This window comes from Scleropages formosus, chromosome 6 (genome assembly GCF_900964775.1).
Source record: "Scleropages formosus chromosome 6, fSclFor1.1, whole genome shotgun sequence".
Lineage (NCBI taxonomy): Eukaryota > Metazoa > Chordata > Actinopteri > Osteoglossiformes > Osteoglossidae > Scleropages > Scleropages formosus.
In genome coordinates, this window is record NC_041811.1 from 27,106,888 (window position 1) to 27,125,180 (window position 18,293).

Here is an 18,293-nt window from a genome sequence, read left to right on the forward strand (position 1 = left end):
GAGACAATGATTTTAGTACCATTCCCAAAACTGGAGTGACGAAAGGAACATGACGATAAACAACTTAACAAAAAAATCTAAAAAATCTGACTATTTTCTAGAACTATTTCCTATATAAAATGGCTACACGCGTCATGTGTAACCAATCACGAAACACAGCGGCCGTGTATGATTTCTTACAAATGTTTATAACACAGACAGATGATTGGTATGTGATTTCAGAAATGTATTGTTAGCCATACATTTCAAATTTTACAATTCTTTTTAATAATATGATAAAAATGATCGAGTACATAGCGCTTTCCATCGCTATTCAATAGTAACACGAAATAACTAGTTTTTAAAATGTGGTTACTTCTAGATTCTGTGATACTTGTTTTGAATTACCTGCTGTTTTTGTTTATTTATCATCCCCGACGCATTGTACGGGACCTCTCCTACATCCAATCAAAGCAAAAACGTAATAAATTCCTTACCAATCAAATAGCTGTCAGGTCTCCCTGCAACCAATAAGAGGTCACGATTTTCGGCGGACTTTTTAAACAGTACCTCTGAAGGATGAGGCAAATGATTTGAAAAATTGTGCACCGAGCAGGACACGAAAAAACGTCACAGAAACACAGTTTACTCATTTATATCATTTATGAACGGGACCACTCTTCTTAAAAATGTTTTCTAGCGACAGCGTGTCTGTCTGTGTAGTTTCAGCGTGTGCGCTCTTTGCTCTGTGTGACGTGTGCTATGTGGGCGGGGAAATGACGGACATCAACAAAGGGAAACTGGGCGAAGCCGAGTGTCTTGGTTGCACAAGATCCGAACTGTACCGCACTGGTAATCATTTACAATATTTTAAAGAATATGCACTTTGAAGCATTCGCTTTAAAATAAACACTAATGTGAAGTGGATTACTGAGAAAAGCATGTAACGCTACTCTGTGTAAGCAACAGAGTCACGGCGCGCGACCGATCATTTTGTTGCAAAAGTTCGCAATACTTATTGTTACACTTCGTCGTGTGTTAATAGAGAAAGTGCAGACAAATGTGTTTCTCTTTGCTAAATTGCGATTTCCTTGTGCATTTAAAACAAAGAAAGGTAGATCGATCGAGAACTGCGGTAGCAAGTCAGCGTCCATGATCTATATACGGTATCTAGCAGTCACGAAGTTTAACAAAGAAAATACTAAGATTATATATACGCAATAATTTGAGGGTTTTGTTTAACTTTTACAGCTGTCCGAACCTCTAGTGCATAGGCAAACGTTGTTTACGACTAAGCTCTCTGCCCGTCCCTAGTGACCTCGGTGATTTTCGGATTCTTTCAGATTCGTTGCTTTTTTCTCACTAACGCAGCGGCAGCGAAGGAAGACGAGGCGTGAGTAAGCGAGGCTAGCTGTTAAAAACGAATGTATCAATCCGGATAGCTGAAAGCCCGTCCGTGCCGATCACTGGGCGGGTTAAATAATGAAAGAAACCTTCACCCGCGCGGGCAATGAGTGAGCGCGCGACACGTTAACACACACACAGCGGTGGTGGAAAACTGACCGAACCTCCATTTCTCCCCCCCATCGTCCACACACTGACACAGCGAGCGGAGCGCAGCACCAAAGCTCACATGGAAGCGTTACAGCTCCTGAGGCAACTGGAGGCAAGTTTCGAGCAGGAGGCCCACTACGTCCCGAGGGAGACGGGACTCACCCTCATGGAGTCCACCGAGGAGGTAACTAGTGACTAGTGTGGAGCGGACGCGAGCGAAAACAACTCTGAAGTGACCGAAAAAGTAACGCGGCCACAAATATTCATATTCACACTTTTCCATAACTTCGCAAGGCAAGGCTCGAAATACTGACGTGCAGTTAAAGTGTTCCAGTGTGAAAGTGAAGAGAAAACAGCGAGTAATGTGAAATAAACGACCTCGCTGGTGATGAACATCATCATCATGTCTTTCTCAGAATCATGACAACAGAGTTTCGGCAAAATGCCGAGACTCCGAAGTGGAGCAGCTCTGGAGCCTGACCAGCTTCTTTGGGTACAGCACCCAGACCTTCGCCCAGGCGGTCAGCCTGCTGGACAGATTCCTGGCCATGATGAAGGTCAGTGTGTGTAAGCACTCCTTCTCTTATACATGTCTCACGTTGTGCAGTGTGTGCATCTAACTTGAGTGCTGGTGCTACTGTTAGAACTCAGATTTTCACACCTTCCTACATTTATTCATTTAGCTCACACTTTTCTCCAAAGCAGATAACACAACACCAAGCTACTTACAATTATTTACCCATTTAGACAGCTGGGTCACTTTTAGTGGAGTAATTTTAGGGTAAGTACCTCCACTCAAGGGTACTACAGCTGGAGGTGAGACTCAAACCTACAACCTTTGGGTCTAAAGGCAGCAGCTCTAACCACTATGCTACCAGCAGCACAGTATTTTTACAACTTTCCTTGTAAAACAAGTCCCTTGCCTATTAGCAAAACATGTTCGTAACATTATTCATACATATAAGAAGAAGAAAAAGTGCTCATGCCCTTTCCTCGTTGTAAACTTGTCCAACCTCTTCCCCCTCCAGGTCCAGCCCAAACACTTGTCCTGTATTGGCATCAGCTGTCTCCATATTGCTGCTAAGGTGGTCGAGGAGCAGTGCAATATTCCATCGAGCCACGAACTGATTCGAATCAGCCAGTGCAAGTTCACGGTTTCAGACCTCAGTCGAATGGAGAAGATAATCGCCGAAAAGCTCAACTTCCAGCATGAGGCCATCACAGCATTAACATTTTTACAGCTGTACCATTCTATAACACTTATGTATACCTCAGAGAGGTGAGCACTTTTTCGCATTCATATGCTATCTTCCAGGATGAGCCATATTGAATGACCGCAAGAGAACTATAATTTCATGGCTATATATATGGGTCATGATGTAACCTTAAGCCACATGATAGTGCTATCAGTTGGCACAGTGTTATGCTGAATATTTAAAATAATTCTTCTTAACTATACTTGTGTATACTTTATCAACTGTTGCTTAACTTTTAAAATCTCTGCTCTAGCTTATGTTTTCTCCACTTTCTGAAGGAAAGACAGTTTGAACCTTAACAAACTGGAGGTCCAACTTAAAGCCTGCCTTTGCCGACTTGTTTTTTCAAGAGCAAAAGTAAGAACACATTCCCTTTCAGAAATACAAGAGTCAGAAACTGGAGAACAGTTTTAATGAATTTGCTTTTGACTTTGTTTCTTGCAGCCATCAGTGTTGGCGTTGTCCCTTCTCACGCAGGAGATCGAATACCTTCGGTCGGTTGACATGTTAGACATTGCAAAACAAATCCAAAGGCACTTAAAGGTATTACTGAGACACTAATATAACATGACACTAAGACACTGTATTTTCCACTAATTAGAAACTTAAATTTCTGAACTTGGAAACCAGCTGCAACTGTACTATGTGTACATTATTGCTATTTTTTAGATTTTTTTTTTAAATGTTTCTTTCAATTATCCTTTACATTTGAAATAGTGTACATGTTTGTTGATCTTATGGCATTTTGTTTTTAAATATTTTATGCTTTGCCCTTTTTAGATTACGAATGATGAACTTCTCTACTGGAGAGAGTTAGTGAGCAAATGTTTAACAGAATATTCATCGTCTGAATGTACCAAGCCAAATAACAAAAAACTGGTGTGGACCTTATCAAAACGGACTGCGCAGCATCTACATGCCAGTTACAACAGTATCACTCGACTGCCAACAATTCCTGAAGGGAGCTGGAATGAAAGTGAAAGGTACCCGAGTTACACGCTTAGTAAAATTATCCAGAAAACGCTTAACAGTTGCATTTATATGTATGGCAGCAGGTTCTTCTGTATAAGCAGACCCCCTAAACAAGTAAATATGTAAATGTTAGAAGTGAAGAAAACGTATTTTAAATCATTGTCACTAGACAGTGTTTCACTCAGGGTAGAAAAACATGCAGTTGCTGATATTACCAATGTGTGTCTTAGGTGAAATGTTTATCCAAGTCAGAATTTGACCTATTTATATAACTGGGAAACTTTACTGGAAGTGTTGAAGACAAGTACCTGGATCTGGGTTACTAAGCAGGGGGGGAGCTGGATTTCAAATGACACATTTCACACTATAAGCTCATATCCTTAACCACAAGTCTTACATTTAAAAGCTAAGGTAATATAGTGATTACAGCTGTTAACTAGAGCTTGTAACTGGAAGGTTATTTAAAACCCTGCTCCTGCTGTAGAACCCTTGAGCAGGATACTTACAATGAATTGCTGTCATGCAAATATCATGCTCTATAAATGATATATAAACAAAAATTAAAGAAAATCCAAGCCCTGTAAAGAACTGTGGGTATGAGGACTGTCAACACCAAGTTCAACTGTGTGCAGTAACAGTCACATCCTTTGTCTTTTTGCATGCAGCGAAGACTCTTGCGAGGACATGAGTTGTGGCGAGGACAGTGTAGGCAGCCCTCCCTGCATCAACACAGAAGGCTCCTTCCTCTTCCCACACTTCTGCCATACCTCGTAGTGCACCGCCCACCACAAGCCACTGTGTGCCTGGGTGCTACATATTTAGGTGCTAAACAATATGTTAGTGTGTTTTTAAAATGACTTGTAATTCTTTATACTGTTTTTTTCCCTTACTCAGGATCAGTAAATATGCTACATGTTCATATGCTGTGGTGAAGTTACAGATTTAAAATGCACTCATTTACATTAGCATCATCCTGGCAGCTGGCAAAACAAACAATTAACATATTTTAATTTGCTTCAGATGAACAATATTACAATTGTATATACTTTTGTCAACCAAGGACTTGACTTAGGTGTGCATGACAACATATAAAACTGCATGAAGGCAGGTTTACGTCAAAAAAAAAAAAAAAAATTCTGCTTCAATTTATTTTTCAAAAGTGTAAAAAAAATTCCATACAGGATGAGAAATATTTTTGGTGTTAACTGCATATGTAATGCATATAATCTTTTGATATTACAGGAAAAACTGTACATTTGTAAAAACAAAAATGTATGCCATTAACTTAAGTGAAAAATGAAAATTAAAACTTCAACATTATTTTAGACTTGGTTGCATAAATTGCCTAGTCGTGTTGTCCTATTAACCATGTGTGCTGTATTACAAATCTGAAGAACGATATCTTTTGCTGGCTTTTCTTTCACTCATCATTTTAACTGGTAGAAATTATTCGACTGAGGAATCCATTTGCTATAACTATTTCATATAATCTAAGACAGACAAGAAGCAATCTTAAATTTTAATTTTTATCCACGACCTGACATGCTAAGTACACAACAGCATAAAAGTGCCTAAATTCATACTGATTTTTCCACTTAAGAAATGTAACAGCTCAGGGGGGGGGCATCACTGTCAGTACTGGAGATGAGTACTGAAATATCTACCACTTCATTGCATATGGATCACAGCCTAAAAGGCTTACAAATCTGATTTTAGCACAAACTGGAACACTGCATTGTAAATCTAACTTAGTCTAGAGTGAAGTTAGGCATAACGAGAGAAACAAAGAATAAATTAATGACTTGCCCTGACGTCCGTTCTTCAGTGCTTTAAAAACCCATGCGTGACCTCTTCTTCATGGGACGGGAAGGGGTGGAGGTCAACGAAGAAGCTCCAACACAGGGTTTCCTCTGGGACACCGAAATGCTGGACATTTGAGAAGACAATGACAGCGGGAAGGAGAAGCTACTCTCCACAGTGGCTTCCTTAGGTTCTTCCTGGGAACTGAACAGAGAACTGAGGTAGGATTCCTGATTGAGGCATCTTGCCTCTTGAGTTTTAGTTTTGTTGCCCACAAGTCTTGCTTTGCCAGAATCCAGCTGCACCAAGTTGGGTTTAGAACTCTGAGACTCCTTGTCTACATCCACTCTCCTCACACACTCAGACTCTGAGAAAAGGTCCTCCTGAGAAGACAGATATCCAAAGTCTGTACCCAAATCAGGAGGCTGGCTGTCTCCAAAACTACTTGTAGCTGAGAAGTCAAAGTCAGATGGATAGCCTACAGAGGAGGTGAAGCTTTCAGAAAGGCAAACACGAGACCGAACTCGAGCTTGTTTTTGTCGCCTACGTTTTCGGCGAAGTTCCTTGACCTTCTTCTCACGGTTCAGTCCCAGCTTCTCTTCCCACCAGCTTTTCCACTGGCCATCCCAAGACATGGAGAGCCGCTGGCTCAGGTCATTGTCCCAAGATTCAGTGTCCACAGGGTCTGGAGTTGGGAGCACCCCTTGTGGAGGAAGGCTGGTGACACCGTGAATGAGCACCTTCTTTCTTTTCATGAGCTCTTTCATATCATTTCTTAGACTGCTAAGTCGACCTTTCTCAAGAGAGTCTTTTTGGCCATCGTCAAGGGAAATAAGTGATTTGGTTGTTAAAGTCCAGTGACACTTTTCATATTTTCTGCGCTTTTGTTTTTGGTTGCTGTGAAGAATATTCAGCCATGATTTCCACTGCATTAGGACCTCTTTGCTGGCCTTTTCTTGGGCTGTACTGTGTTTTGCAAGACTTGTGCCTACTTGTGTAGACTGGGCCACAAGAGTTTGACTCACAGAGGTTTCAGAAACACCATGGATTTCCATCTCAGAAGTTGTTGCTGCACTTTGGTTATCACTCAGTTCTACCTGTAACGCACGTGTTCTTTGCTCCTCATTCACAGTACTGTCGCTCATCTGCTTCTGGCTTTGGTACAACAATGAATCGGATAGTTCTGCAGTAGGTTGCTTACCCCCCATAGAGTTCTTTGAGGGTTGCGATTCATTTCCAGCTGGTTTCAGAATCTGGTAGAAGATGTCCCCTCCTTCAGAGAGCTGTAGCACACAAAGGCACTCACGTTTCTCAGCATGGTAGATGGATGCAACACCTGGGACAGGAAGATATTATTAAAAGTTCATCACATCAGTGCATCCCATGTACATTTTGCACTACATCCTGCAACATCTGGACAAACCAGGGACTTATGCGAGAATCCTGTTTGTGGACTTCAGCTCAGCCTTCAACACCATCATCCCACACCTCCTCCTGTCCAAATTAACCCAACTCTCTGTGCCCACCTCCATCTGTCGATGGATCACCAACTTCCTGACAGACAGGCAGCAGCTAGTGAGGCTGGGAAAATTCTCATCCAATACTCGCACAATCAGTACTGGCGCTCCCCAGGGATGTGTGCTCTCCCCACTGCTCTTCTCCCTGTATACCAATGACTGCACCGCTAAAGACCCCTCTGTCAAACTCCTGAAGTTCGCAGACGACACCACACTCATCGGCCTCATCCGGGATGGTGACGAGCCTGCTTACAGACAGGAGGTCCAAGAGCTGGCTGTCTGGTGCAGTCACAACAACCTGGAGCTGAACACGCTCAAAACAGTGGAGATGATCGTAGACTTTAGGAGAAACACCTCAGCATTATCCCCACTCACCATCATGAACAGCACTGTGGCAACAGTGGAGTCATTCAGGTTCCTGGGCAGCACCAATTCACAGGAGCTGAAGTGGGAGTTCCACATAGACTCCATTGTGAAGAAGGCCCAGCAGAGGTTGTACTTCCTTGGCCAGCTGAGGAAGTTCAACCTACCACAGGAGCTACTGATGTAATTCTACTCTGCAGTCATCGAGTCTGTCCTCTGCACTTCTATAACTGTCTGGTTCGGCTCAGCTACGAAATCAGACATCAGAAGACTACAGCGGATAGTTCGGACTGCTGGAAGAATCATCGGCACATCCCCCCCAGCTCTCCAAGAACTGCACTCGTCCAGAGTCAGTAAAAGGGCTAGCAAAATCATTCTAGACCCCTCACATCCAGGCCACTTCCTCTTCGAACCTTTGCCATCTGGCCGGCGCTACAGAGCACCGAGCACCAGGACAGCCAGGCACAAGAAAAGTTTCTTTCCTCAGGCCATCTACCTCATGAACAGCTAAACCCCCCCTAGGGAGTAAACCAGTGCAATACACAATGCTATTTATATTCATAACTATTTATCACATCATTTCTCTTACTCACACTCCCTTGCATTTGTATCTAGTGACTATTCTTGTACATTGGGTACTTTGTATTTTTATATATTCTTCATCCCTTATTCACATACTCTATCTTCTCATTTATCTTGCCACTGTCATTCTGTCTGTGCTGTGGAGGTTTCTGTCACCAAGACAAATTCCTTGTATGTGTGAACATACTTGGCAATAAAGTTCGTTCTGATTCTGAATGAGGTATACACGCAATATTGTAGATAACCCTTGACAATCAAAGATAATCAAACCTTGCTCCAGTTAGAAGTTGTTGAGAAAGTACAAATACATCTTGTTTGGTTTGAGAAACAGAAAATAACTCCTCAACATACACCAAAAAACCTTAAGAAGAATTTCCTAGATTGAAAGGAAATGCATAAAATGATTTCCACACAGAAGAAAATATTAGCCCAAGGGTGATACTGTTTGAATAGTATTTAGAATAATTAGCAAGATGCCAAGTGTGACAGATTTGTAGTTTGTTTAAAAAAAAAAAAAAAAAGCTTTACTAGAAAGAATAACAACACTGATCATATTAGAAGTGACAGAAACCATGGCATTTTCATAACCATATCCTAGTTCTTCAACTGTATATTATGAGGGGAGAAAAAATAAATAACCTTAACCAGACTGATTCTTGATGAAGACTGAAATAGAAAAATCAGAAAGACTTTTGTATTTCACCTTTTTCTGCAACGTTTCAAAACAGCTGGTAAAATTACAACAGCAACTCAAAGAATTAATACAAAAAGACCAACAATGACATCTTAGACTGAGTTTAGGATACAACAGAATAGATGTCTTAGACATATGAAGACAGACAGATAACTTTACAGAATCCAGGAGAAGTTGCTCCAGTCTACTGCAGCATACATACAATTAAGTAGAAATGTAAGCATCACCAGTACATTTGCAAGAACTGAAGACAAATTCAGGTCTGCTTTAGGATCCCCTTCTGTAAAATTGGCCTTACCAGCAAGAGGCACCTCCAGCCTCTCCTGGACTTTCACCTTCCTGTGGGGAATCTGGACTGGCAGATGCTTCAGGCTCTTCATGGGTGAGATGAGTTGCTGAGGAGATCCCACAGAATGGCAGGCAAGGACATCACCACCTGCCAGTAACATGGAAAATCACTAAAGTAAAACTATTTTACCACTGGTATTTCGCCAAAGTACCTCATTTTTGCTGTACATAAAACCAGAAATTTTACAGATTCAAGTACTTCAACTCATGGTACTATCGTGCCTCAAACTGTAACTTGAAAAGACAGATTAAATGCGAACGACCTTATCCTTTCTAAGCAATCGCCCTGTTGCAGCCTTCCGAATTGCTGAACTGATATTTCTACATCTATGACACAGTTCAATTCCGTTCCTGTACAGGACTTACCGGAGTACTGCAGAAGCATTACCTCCTGGGAATGCTGGGAGCCAAGCAGCATTTTATTGCTCCCACCTTGTGAAGGCCTTCCAACGACTTGTGCAAATACAGGTGGGCCTGCCATCATGTGGTCCCACTTGACCATAGGCAAGCATGGAAAGCGCTCATCCATGATATATGCGGAATACTGTCGGAGGCAAATATGTACGCTTTAAAACCCATAACAAAAATAATTTAGAAGTTTGAGAACCAAGGGCTTGTCACCAGTGGGGAAAGCAGCGTACCTGTGTGGTAACAAGGTGGTGGTATGTGTTAACGTCAAACAGGTACTTGGACATCATCACCCTCTCCCCACTCTTGCAGTCCGGTGTCTGTCCTATGCGAAACAGAGTGTGGCTGTATTTTTCTTTAGACTGGTGGAGGAGAGAGAACAAAGATTATGAAATTAAATTCATTACAGATTCACACTGTACACATTACTATATTTGATGGACTTGCCTCGTAAAGAAAGACATCAAAATTACAACAGACCTGGTTATTTCACAAAGCTGTTTTCACTTGGAAGTTCAGGCTATAACCAAAAACTTGAGACAACTTCCTTTGATCCATTAGCAAGCTTTACTACTGAAACATCAGCATTTACCAGAAATGTTAATATAATTGAAGGCAGTGGGAATTCAATATGCCCAAAGGCTATTAAACAGAAGATGAGTCTTTTCAACTACGTGTCCAACTTGAGACTTGTGTTAAGCCTTCGTTTCTCTAGCTTCATTAATTCCGATTCCTTCTATGAAAACAGTATACATGACCTAAGGCATGAATTTTAGTTTGTGTGGAAAATTAATATTTTAGGTACATTATAATTTATATGAATTCTATACTCCTCTTTCGATAGTGCAGTCTGATGTATGTGGATGTACTCGCAAGATGCTGCTGCCTATAAATTAATAATTTAGACAAGTGCTGAGGGGGTGTGGTAGTGCAGCGGGTTTGGCTAGGTCCTGGTCTTTGGTGGATCTGGGGTTCGAGTCCTGCTTAGGATGCCTTGTGATGGACTGGCGTTCCGTCCTGGGTGTGTCCCTTGTGCCCTGTGTTGCTGGGTTAGGCTCCGGCTTGCCTTGGGACTAGCGGCTTCGGCCAGTATATATGTGTGTGTGTGTGTGTGTGTGTGTGTGTGTGTGTATTAGACAAGCGCTGGCAAAACACTAAGATGGATATCGACAAAGCTCACTCTGATGTCTGTCAGCTCCAGCCCTGTCCGGTCAGCATACAGCACCACTCTGGGGTGTGCAGAAAAGTCACACCATCGCCACTGGGACTGAGCATTAAAATACAGGTTTCCTTCTTCTTCACGGAATTTAGAAAGGCTGGAATATTGACAAAAACTCACGTTAGTAATAAACTCAGGTCAAACAATGCAAGAAGCAAAACCCAGCAGAGACAGACCAGTTATAGTTTAGCTCAGGCTGTGTTAAGTTCTCAGTCTCTCTTACCCTGCGTTTACTAGTCTCACCCGTTATAAGCATGGCTGTGGAGTCAATACACAAAATCTTCCACTCCGACTCCAGTAACCCAATAACTGATTCCGACTCCAACTCCACAGCACTGCCTATAAGTTGCACGTTATTTTGGGTGTCGACTTATCCAGCAACTATATGCCTGAACCCATGCTACACCTCTAATTTTTGGGGGCCGACTGATACGCCAGCAGACATGGTACATTTATTCGGAGTCGGTACATTTTTGCCGACTCCGACTCCAACAAGCCAAAAATTTCTTCTGACTCCGACTTCACAGCACTGGTTATCATCTCAATAAGCATGACTCCTCTTTCCTCTCTCCAGACAATATCAACTTGTCTAGTGAGTGCAAATTCATGAATGGCTTTTGCAGATTTCCTTGCTCTTTACTTTTCTGTTGTTCAAAGTATCATATGTATGCATGTTTTCTTATGACCACTTATAAGAACCAGTGTCAACTATAGATGTAATTACATCTATTTAAATGGAATTATGTGGGATTTTAACATAAATGGGTGCCAATTTTGGAATATAACTTTTTTTTAACCACTAAAATTAATAGTAATTACATTGATCTATGAGAATTCACTTTATATTAGGTTTCCCCAGGAATTAATTACCTTTGTAAGGTAGGGGAATACAAAACTGAAGGAGGGGATATAAACAGGAGCTGAAATTTAATCATGTGTTTTTTCTTTTAAAACAAATACTGTACATATGGCATTTCTATTAAACAACTGTAGTAAATTCCAGGAATCTGTAGTACTGGGCAGTTACATATGAGCTGTCTTTTGAGACAGTTCTATTTTCATTCATTCTGGTCTCACCATTTTTGACAGTAATATTTTAAACCACCATAAGGCAAATTATAACTAATAACTATGAACTGAGGACGAACAGGAAAGTAACATATTGCTGCAGTTCTCACCATCGCCCTACAGTCCAGAGATAGGCAGCTCCACTTTCAGTGGCCACAAGCAGTTCTCCAGGAATATGGGGGCTGAGGACACACAGCATACAATCACTATATGTTAAACATCAAAAAAAAAAACAAAAACACACAATACCAATGCAGGGTTCCATCAGGCCATAGGTTCAAAAAAAGCTCCCATAAGGCTTTGCTTCTTATTCCAATAAAAACATGCAGATACAAATGCATTTGGGACCGATACAAATAGTTTATAGCTATTAATTTCAAAGGCTTTTACTAAAGAATACTACGGTATCACAGGTAATAGGAGTCAAACACACCTGACAGCGAGGCAGCTGGACCTATCCTCAGTTTTAATGACTTCACGTGGCACGGGTCTCAGAGCGTGCGTGGCCATCCAAACTCCACAGCAGTAGTCAGAACGCACCCCCACGTGCACTGGGCAAAAGGGTCGAGAGCCAAGTGAGCGCTGCAGCAGAACACAGCTTGCAAATAATCAAACATCTGAGAGCATCTTTACACATTATGAACAAAAAAAAATACCTGCCGTTATTACATAAACATACAAAAACAACCATTCTGAGAATATAACCATTTATATGTAATGTTACAGACAGACAGGTTTAGTAGATGAATGACATAACATTTGTTTACCACTCTCCTCCATGCGGCCAACGCTGATCTGGCGAACGGTGCCATTGAGCTTGTAAGTAATGGGTTTGTTCTGCAAGCTGAGTTGCGGAGAATTGCTGTTTTTTACCTTTAAAACCACTTGCTGGAACTCTGAAGGACATCAGTTAAAGAGTCAAACTCAAGAGTTTGGGCGGCCTTACGGAAAGCATGGTGGCACAGTGAGGAGCGCTGCTGTCTCACAGCACCTGGGTTGTGCGAGAGGACATGGGTTTGAGCTCCGCTCAGTCTGTGTGGAGTTTGCACGTTCTCCCCTTGTCTGCATGGGTTTCCTCCGGGTGCTCTGGTTTCCTCCCACAGTCCAAAGACATGTTGTTCAGGTTCACCCATAGTGTGTGTGAGTGACAGAAAGAGAGAGTGTGTTCCACTGATGTGTGGATGAGTAACCCAGTGTAAGTAGTGTATCTAGCAGTGTAAGTCACCGCGGTGAATAAGGTGTGTGGGCTGATAACGCTACATAGAGTTCATCAGAAGTCGCTTTGGAGAAAAGCGCCTGCTAAATAAATAAATGAAAATGTAAGAGACTTTGCAGTTTGATACAACATTCTCTTCCACCAGAGGCATATTTAAGGTATAATTAATTCAACATAAATGCATACACACATATGGCAGCATCTGTATATGTAAGACAGGAATAAGGATACCAAGTGAGTTGAGGGCAGACTTTCTGGGATATATGAGGCAGCCTTCTTGAAATGTATCTGACGCCCTGAGCTGAAAATAGCCTATAGCGCCCCCTGTGGTCACTTCATTGAAGTGCTGCTGTTGCCAGCGCTGAGCCAACTCTTCATGAAGGAGCTCAGCCAGGAGTCCAGGAGGAATGTCGTGGATCGCATCCCCGAGCAGATGGCTGTACAGTCTGGCTCTTTTCCCAAAGTACGTCAGAGAGCACCTTGAGGACGGCAAAGTGCAAGTCAAATCATTTTGTGGAGTCACAAAAATTAGAGAAAGTATTAAAAAAAAAAAAAAAAAAACATTTGAAACATTCTTCACATGAACACAGGAACTTACTTTTCATATTTTGAATGTCTTAAAAAATGCTTCATCTTCTTCATACTAACAGCAGTCTTTCTTGCATGTGCCTAATCGAAGAGCACATATTTTAAAAGGCATCTGACTATTCCCAAACGAACAAAAACATACAAACAAGTATGAAAAGAAAAAAAAAAGTTTTGTAGGATTCACATACTTTTAAGGTCCCACTCCCAAAATAGAAGTGCTCCTCAAGTAAACTGCTCATTGTACCAAAGGCATCCTGAGGGTTATCCAGGTAAAAGTTCTTCATCTAGGCAGAGAATTAAAAAGAAGAAAGTCTTAAAAACATAAACGCAATGCCATGCACTCATTAAGGAAAAATCCACATTATGATCCTTATATGCTTATCCTCAAATTTACAGCATCAGACATTCAAACTAAATGTCATTCAGTTTGCTGCAGTAACTAAAATAAATGGCAGATTCATAGTTATTCTCCCCAGGCACTAAAACGTTTTATACTGCTGTAATTGCATCTATGCTTTTTTTGCCACAATCAAAAACCAGTTCTTCATTCACTTTAAACTGTGATTTTGAAGACAAGAAAAATATTGTTTCAATTCATATACATTTTATGAAGGGAGCATCAACTGCTCTACCATATTTCGAGACATAATAAAATTAAGTATTCAGACCAATGACCAGTCCTCTCTACTGAATCACAAACGGTAAACTGAGTATACATTCTCTGAGATTGCTTATTTCGAAACAATGAAGCGCAAAATCATTTCACAGACTGTTTGTTAGAAAATATTTAAAGGTTTAAAAAAAATAAATAAAAAAAACATGAAATTTGCATAAACACTCAATTGTAGAAACTCCAAATTCACACAAATTTTTTTTAAAAAATTGTCTTACAATTGCCATCTACGTGTGACCCATTAAAGTAACTGACATTCTCTGAATTAGAAACCCCACCGCTGGCAATATGAAGCCGGACGAAAAAGCGGAAGTAGGAGTGTGAGATGAAGTAAAACAAATGCAGAAATGAGGAAAACGGTACAAAATGTCCAAGTGCCTCAATATCCCTGTGGGCACTGTTACTTCAATTATGAACTAGTGGAAGCTTCAAACTCCACCCAGGAACTCCAGAGAAAAGAGCATCCCTCAAAAACTGAACACAAACAAGGACACTTGTGAGAAAAGTGTCAGACAGGCTAACACACACTTGAGGAAGCTGTAAATACTGCAAGAGAACGTATTTCATTCTGCTACAAAACTAAAACTGGGGAGACAGCTCTCCTTTCAGCAGGCGAACGATTCTACTCAAAAGCGTAAAGCAATATCGAAATGGCTCAAAATAGAAAAAGTAAATGTCCATTAAGGGCACAGTTAAAGGCCTGGTCTCAGTCCCATTGAGAATCTTTGACACCATTAGAAAATTCAACGTGAAGGCATCATTTAAATTATTTTTGAATTTTTTTTTCTTTTTTTTAAAATTTAAAGAAAATCACTGAATTTCAATGAACTATTTCTGAGTCCATAAAATAAGAGAACCGGTCAAAGGTCTGAATAACTTTGCTCTATGTTACATATATGAATAACTTAAATCCAAAAGTTCATGGAATTTTTACATGTTTTGGGAAGTCCATTGCATCAGAAGGACGGCCAAAATCTGTACACTTGCCAACTGGAAAAGAAAGAAAAAATATGAAGACGACAATATTATGGCTTTAAATCATACTATGAACAAAAAATATCAACACCTAAAGTTGATGCTAAACTGCAAGAAAATATTTTAAAATATTTCTGTACGAGCCGGAGAACTACAAACCAATAACCATCATTAATTTTCCGAGAGCATTTGGGGTCCAGTATGCCACAGGGAACCTAATTTACGAGCAGCTGTTTTGACGACATTTGTTTCTCCAGGATTGCATAGGTCATGTATTCAGACCATTTGTGTGAAAACAAGCATCCGTTTTATTTTTTTTTTAAATAACAGATGTTAGATACCTTTGTTTGGGGCCAAGAGTGGTATTGTGATGGGCTCCATGGGTACCCATTTCTGACCTTTCGCTGTGTGCTGTGCTTGAAATTTCCAGTCGTTCAAATGGGCAGGACCCTGTTAAAATAGAAAATGGAAATTTACAAAATTATCCATCCAAAACAGACAGGGAAGACAAAAATCATACCGTACATCCAAAACAGAAGATGCCGGGCAGATTTCCGTTTGTTTTAATCTACTGACATCAATAGTATGAAAAGCTCAAAACTTTGTGACTCAGAAAAACAACACCTTGGACACCTCTGACACAATTACCTGTATATTTTTATTATTATTATTATTATTATTAACCTTTGCTGAAACTTTTGGCCTAGCTGACTTTCAGTGTCACATAACATTTTGGATACTCTACAATGATTTACCCATTTACACCCAAGGGTATTCTCACTGTACCAATATTTACATTTACACTTAGTCATTAAGAAGATGCTTTTCCAAAGCGAAGTACATCTCATAGAAAATACAATGTGTGCATTACATCAGGAGAAAGAGACATAGTTGCAGATATGCGATTCTTAAGTAAACTTAGTTGTTTCTTTCACTTTCTGTACCGATGTTCATCTCACGAGGGGGGCGCGGTGGGCTTGGCTGGGTCCTGCTCTCTGGTGGGTCTGAGGTTTGAGTCCTGCTTGGGGTGCCTTGCAGCAGACTGGCGTCCCATCCCAGTCGTGCGATTCTTGATTTTTAAGTAACACTTACTGTAGTTTCTTTCCACCATATGAACCAATGTTCATCACGTGAGTAGCTGCATAAAACTTCACCAGAACAGACGATTCCTGATCACCTTACTCTAAATTTTTTTGACATACACAAACGTTTTTGTATAAAATAGGAGCAGCTGCGTAAAGGCTTATCGAGGCACGATCTTAAAGTTACGGCGCGTGAACATTTACGCCTTAGATGAACTGAAGAGATCATGGGCGAAGTGAGTCTGGAAGAGGTGAATTTTAAGACCCTTTATAATGTGGAGAAAGATTCAGCGGTTCTGAGCGAGAGGAGGAGGTCGTTGTACCACAAAGGAGCCAGAACCGATAATCTCTGCGCTTTAACTCTAATGCGCGGTACCACCAAGCGAGCAGATGTGGATATGCAGGATAAGTACCTTCGCCGAGCGCTACAGCAGAAGTGGGATTTGAACCGTTAACTTTCAGATCATAGGCTGTACTCCCTACATAACCCGCCAGGCAAAAGTCCACGTACGAATGCCTTATAGGTTTGAACTAACTACACACACTGCAATAGCCCAATGCATTCATTTACATTACATACATACATCTACATTTTTTCATTTAGCTGACTCTTTCCTCCAAAGCGACTTACAATCAATGTTAAGGTATTTGCAGTTATTTTACCCATTTACCCAGCTGGGTGATGCTACTGGAACAATGCGGGGCACCTTGCCTACAGCCAGAGGCGGGGATTGAACCTGTCACCTCTGGGGCCAGGTTACTGGAGCAATTCTAGGGTAAGCACCATGCTCAACAATAGGTGAGATCTGAACCTGTGACCGGAGGTGGGATTTAAACCCGCGACCTTTAGGGCCGGGTTTCCGAGCAAAATCATCAGCCCGGGCACAAACTCTCTACGCTTCTCCCCTCTGGCAGGTGTTAAAGAGAGCCGTCCACCAGAAGGACGAGATACAAGTCCAGTTTTCTCCCTCAGCCCATCATCACTCTCATGAACAGTTAACACTCCCCTATAAGTCTCCTGTCAGTGCAACAATATCCCATCACTTGTTAATTTCCTTTTTTTGTATGTATTCTTTTTACTCTCTATGCTATTTATTTATTTATTATTCTGTATCAACTCTGTCTTTTTTTGTCTATAATACTAAAAGCACCAAAGCAAATTCCTCGTTTGTCAGCACACTTGGCAAATAAAACCTCATCATTCTGATTCTTTGTGTATTCTGTATTGTATAATTCTTCCTCTGCATAAGGACACACAGTTTTCAGTCCAACACAACAACAGTTACTGGAAGTCACCCACTGCTTAAATTATTATTTAATAAAATACTGCATTCATGATGATCTATCAAAACAGCGATTTTTAAAAGTAGACAGAGATGCGGTGTGGGCTGAAAGCGGCACATATCATCTGCACGTCGACGCTAAACACGAAGAAACACGTGTGTCACTGGCGGTGCTCACCTCCTCTTCCTCCTCCTCCTCCTCCTCCTCGGCTCCCAGTGGGAGTAACTGGCCGTACGTACCCCAGCCTTCCACCGCACAGCCGCTTGTCCGTTCAGGGGGGCCAATGTAATAAAAGCTGGGGAAGAGCTGCTGCGGGAATTTACTACTGTCCATCATGATGATGATGAGCAGGAGCAACCGGCGCGACTCAGTCTCAGTGCCGCAACATGTGCGGACATGTCTGCACGGGACGACGACGGCGCCACGCTTCCACCTCTGTCTGACGGGCTCACACGCTTCACCTAGCGATCTACGTTCGTTCAACATGTGACGCACACTTGAAGCAAACAGCGACACTACTTCCCATGCTTTTCGATACAGTGTTCTGCGTTACTACTACACCGCGGCGCAGAATATATTTCGTTACGCGAGACAATCCTTCCGCGTGTGTTTTCAAACACATCCTGGACCAACCAGAGGGCCCACATGACAAACGCTTTCCAACATGGCGGACGTGCAAGGGAGTATTTTTCATTGGTTGCGCTGAAGATGGCTG

At 41.4% G+C, this 18,293-nt stretch overlaps 2 protein-coding genes across 4 annotated transcripts; one reads left to right on the forward strand and one right to left on the reverse strand.

Moving 5' to 3' along the window:
• The first annotated feature begins 332 nt into the window (after nt 1–332).
• Nucleotides 333–4,908, forward strand: ccng2 (cyclin G2). Of its 3 annotated transcripts, XM_018755847.2 has the most exons (8): nt 334–831; nt 1,586–1,717; nt 1,950–2,090; nt 2,562–2,812; nt 3,068–3,146; nt 3,234–3,332; nt 3,570–3,772; nt 4,427–4,908. In XM_018755847.2, the coding sequence occupies exons 2-8, from the start codon at nt 1,613–1,615 to the stop codon at nt 4,533–4,535; spliced, it is 987 nt and encodes a 328-aa protein (XP_018611363.1). In that variant the 5' UTR covers nt 334–831; nt 1,586–1,612; the 3' UTR covers nt 4,536–4,908. The 3 variants fall into 3 exon arrangements, with proteins under 3 accessions (XP_018611355.1, XP_018611363.1, XP_029108938.1); XM_018755839.1 differs by having other exon boundaries at nt 333–831; nt 3,570–4,469; XM_029253105.1 differs by lacking the exon at nt 334–831 and adding an exon at nt 1,041–1,372 and having other exon boundaries at nt 3,570–4,469.
• An 11-nt stretch (nt 4,909–4,919) lies between these two features.
• Nucleotides 4,920–18,236, reverse strand: taf1c (TATA-box binding protein associated factor, RNA polymerase I subunit C). Its single transcript, XM_018755829.2, has 14 exons — nt 17,756–18,236; nt 15,554–15,662; nt 15,172–15,227; nt 13,753–13,848; nt 13,575–13,645; nt 13,208–13,455; nt 12,528–12,656; nt 12,194–12,311; nt 11,871–11,942; nt 10,654–10,789; nt 9,707–9,835; nt 9,432–9,609; nt 9,016–9,153; nt 4,920–6,897 (listed from the first exon to the last, which is right to left on the reverse strand). The coding sequence occupies exons 1-14, from the start codon at nt 18,062–18,064 to the stop codon at nt 5,591–5,593; spliced, it is 3,096 nt and encodes a 1,031-aa protein (XP_018611345.2). The 5' UTR covers nt 18,065–18,236; the 3' UTR covers nt 4,920–5,590.
• Nucleotides 18,237–18,293: the final 57 nt, after the last annotated feature.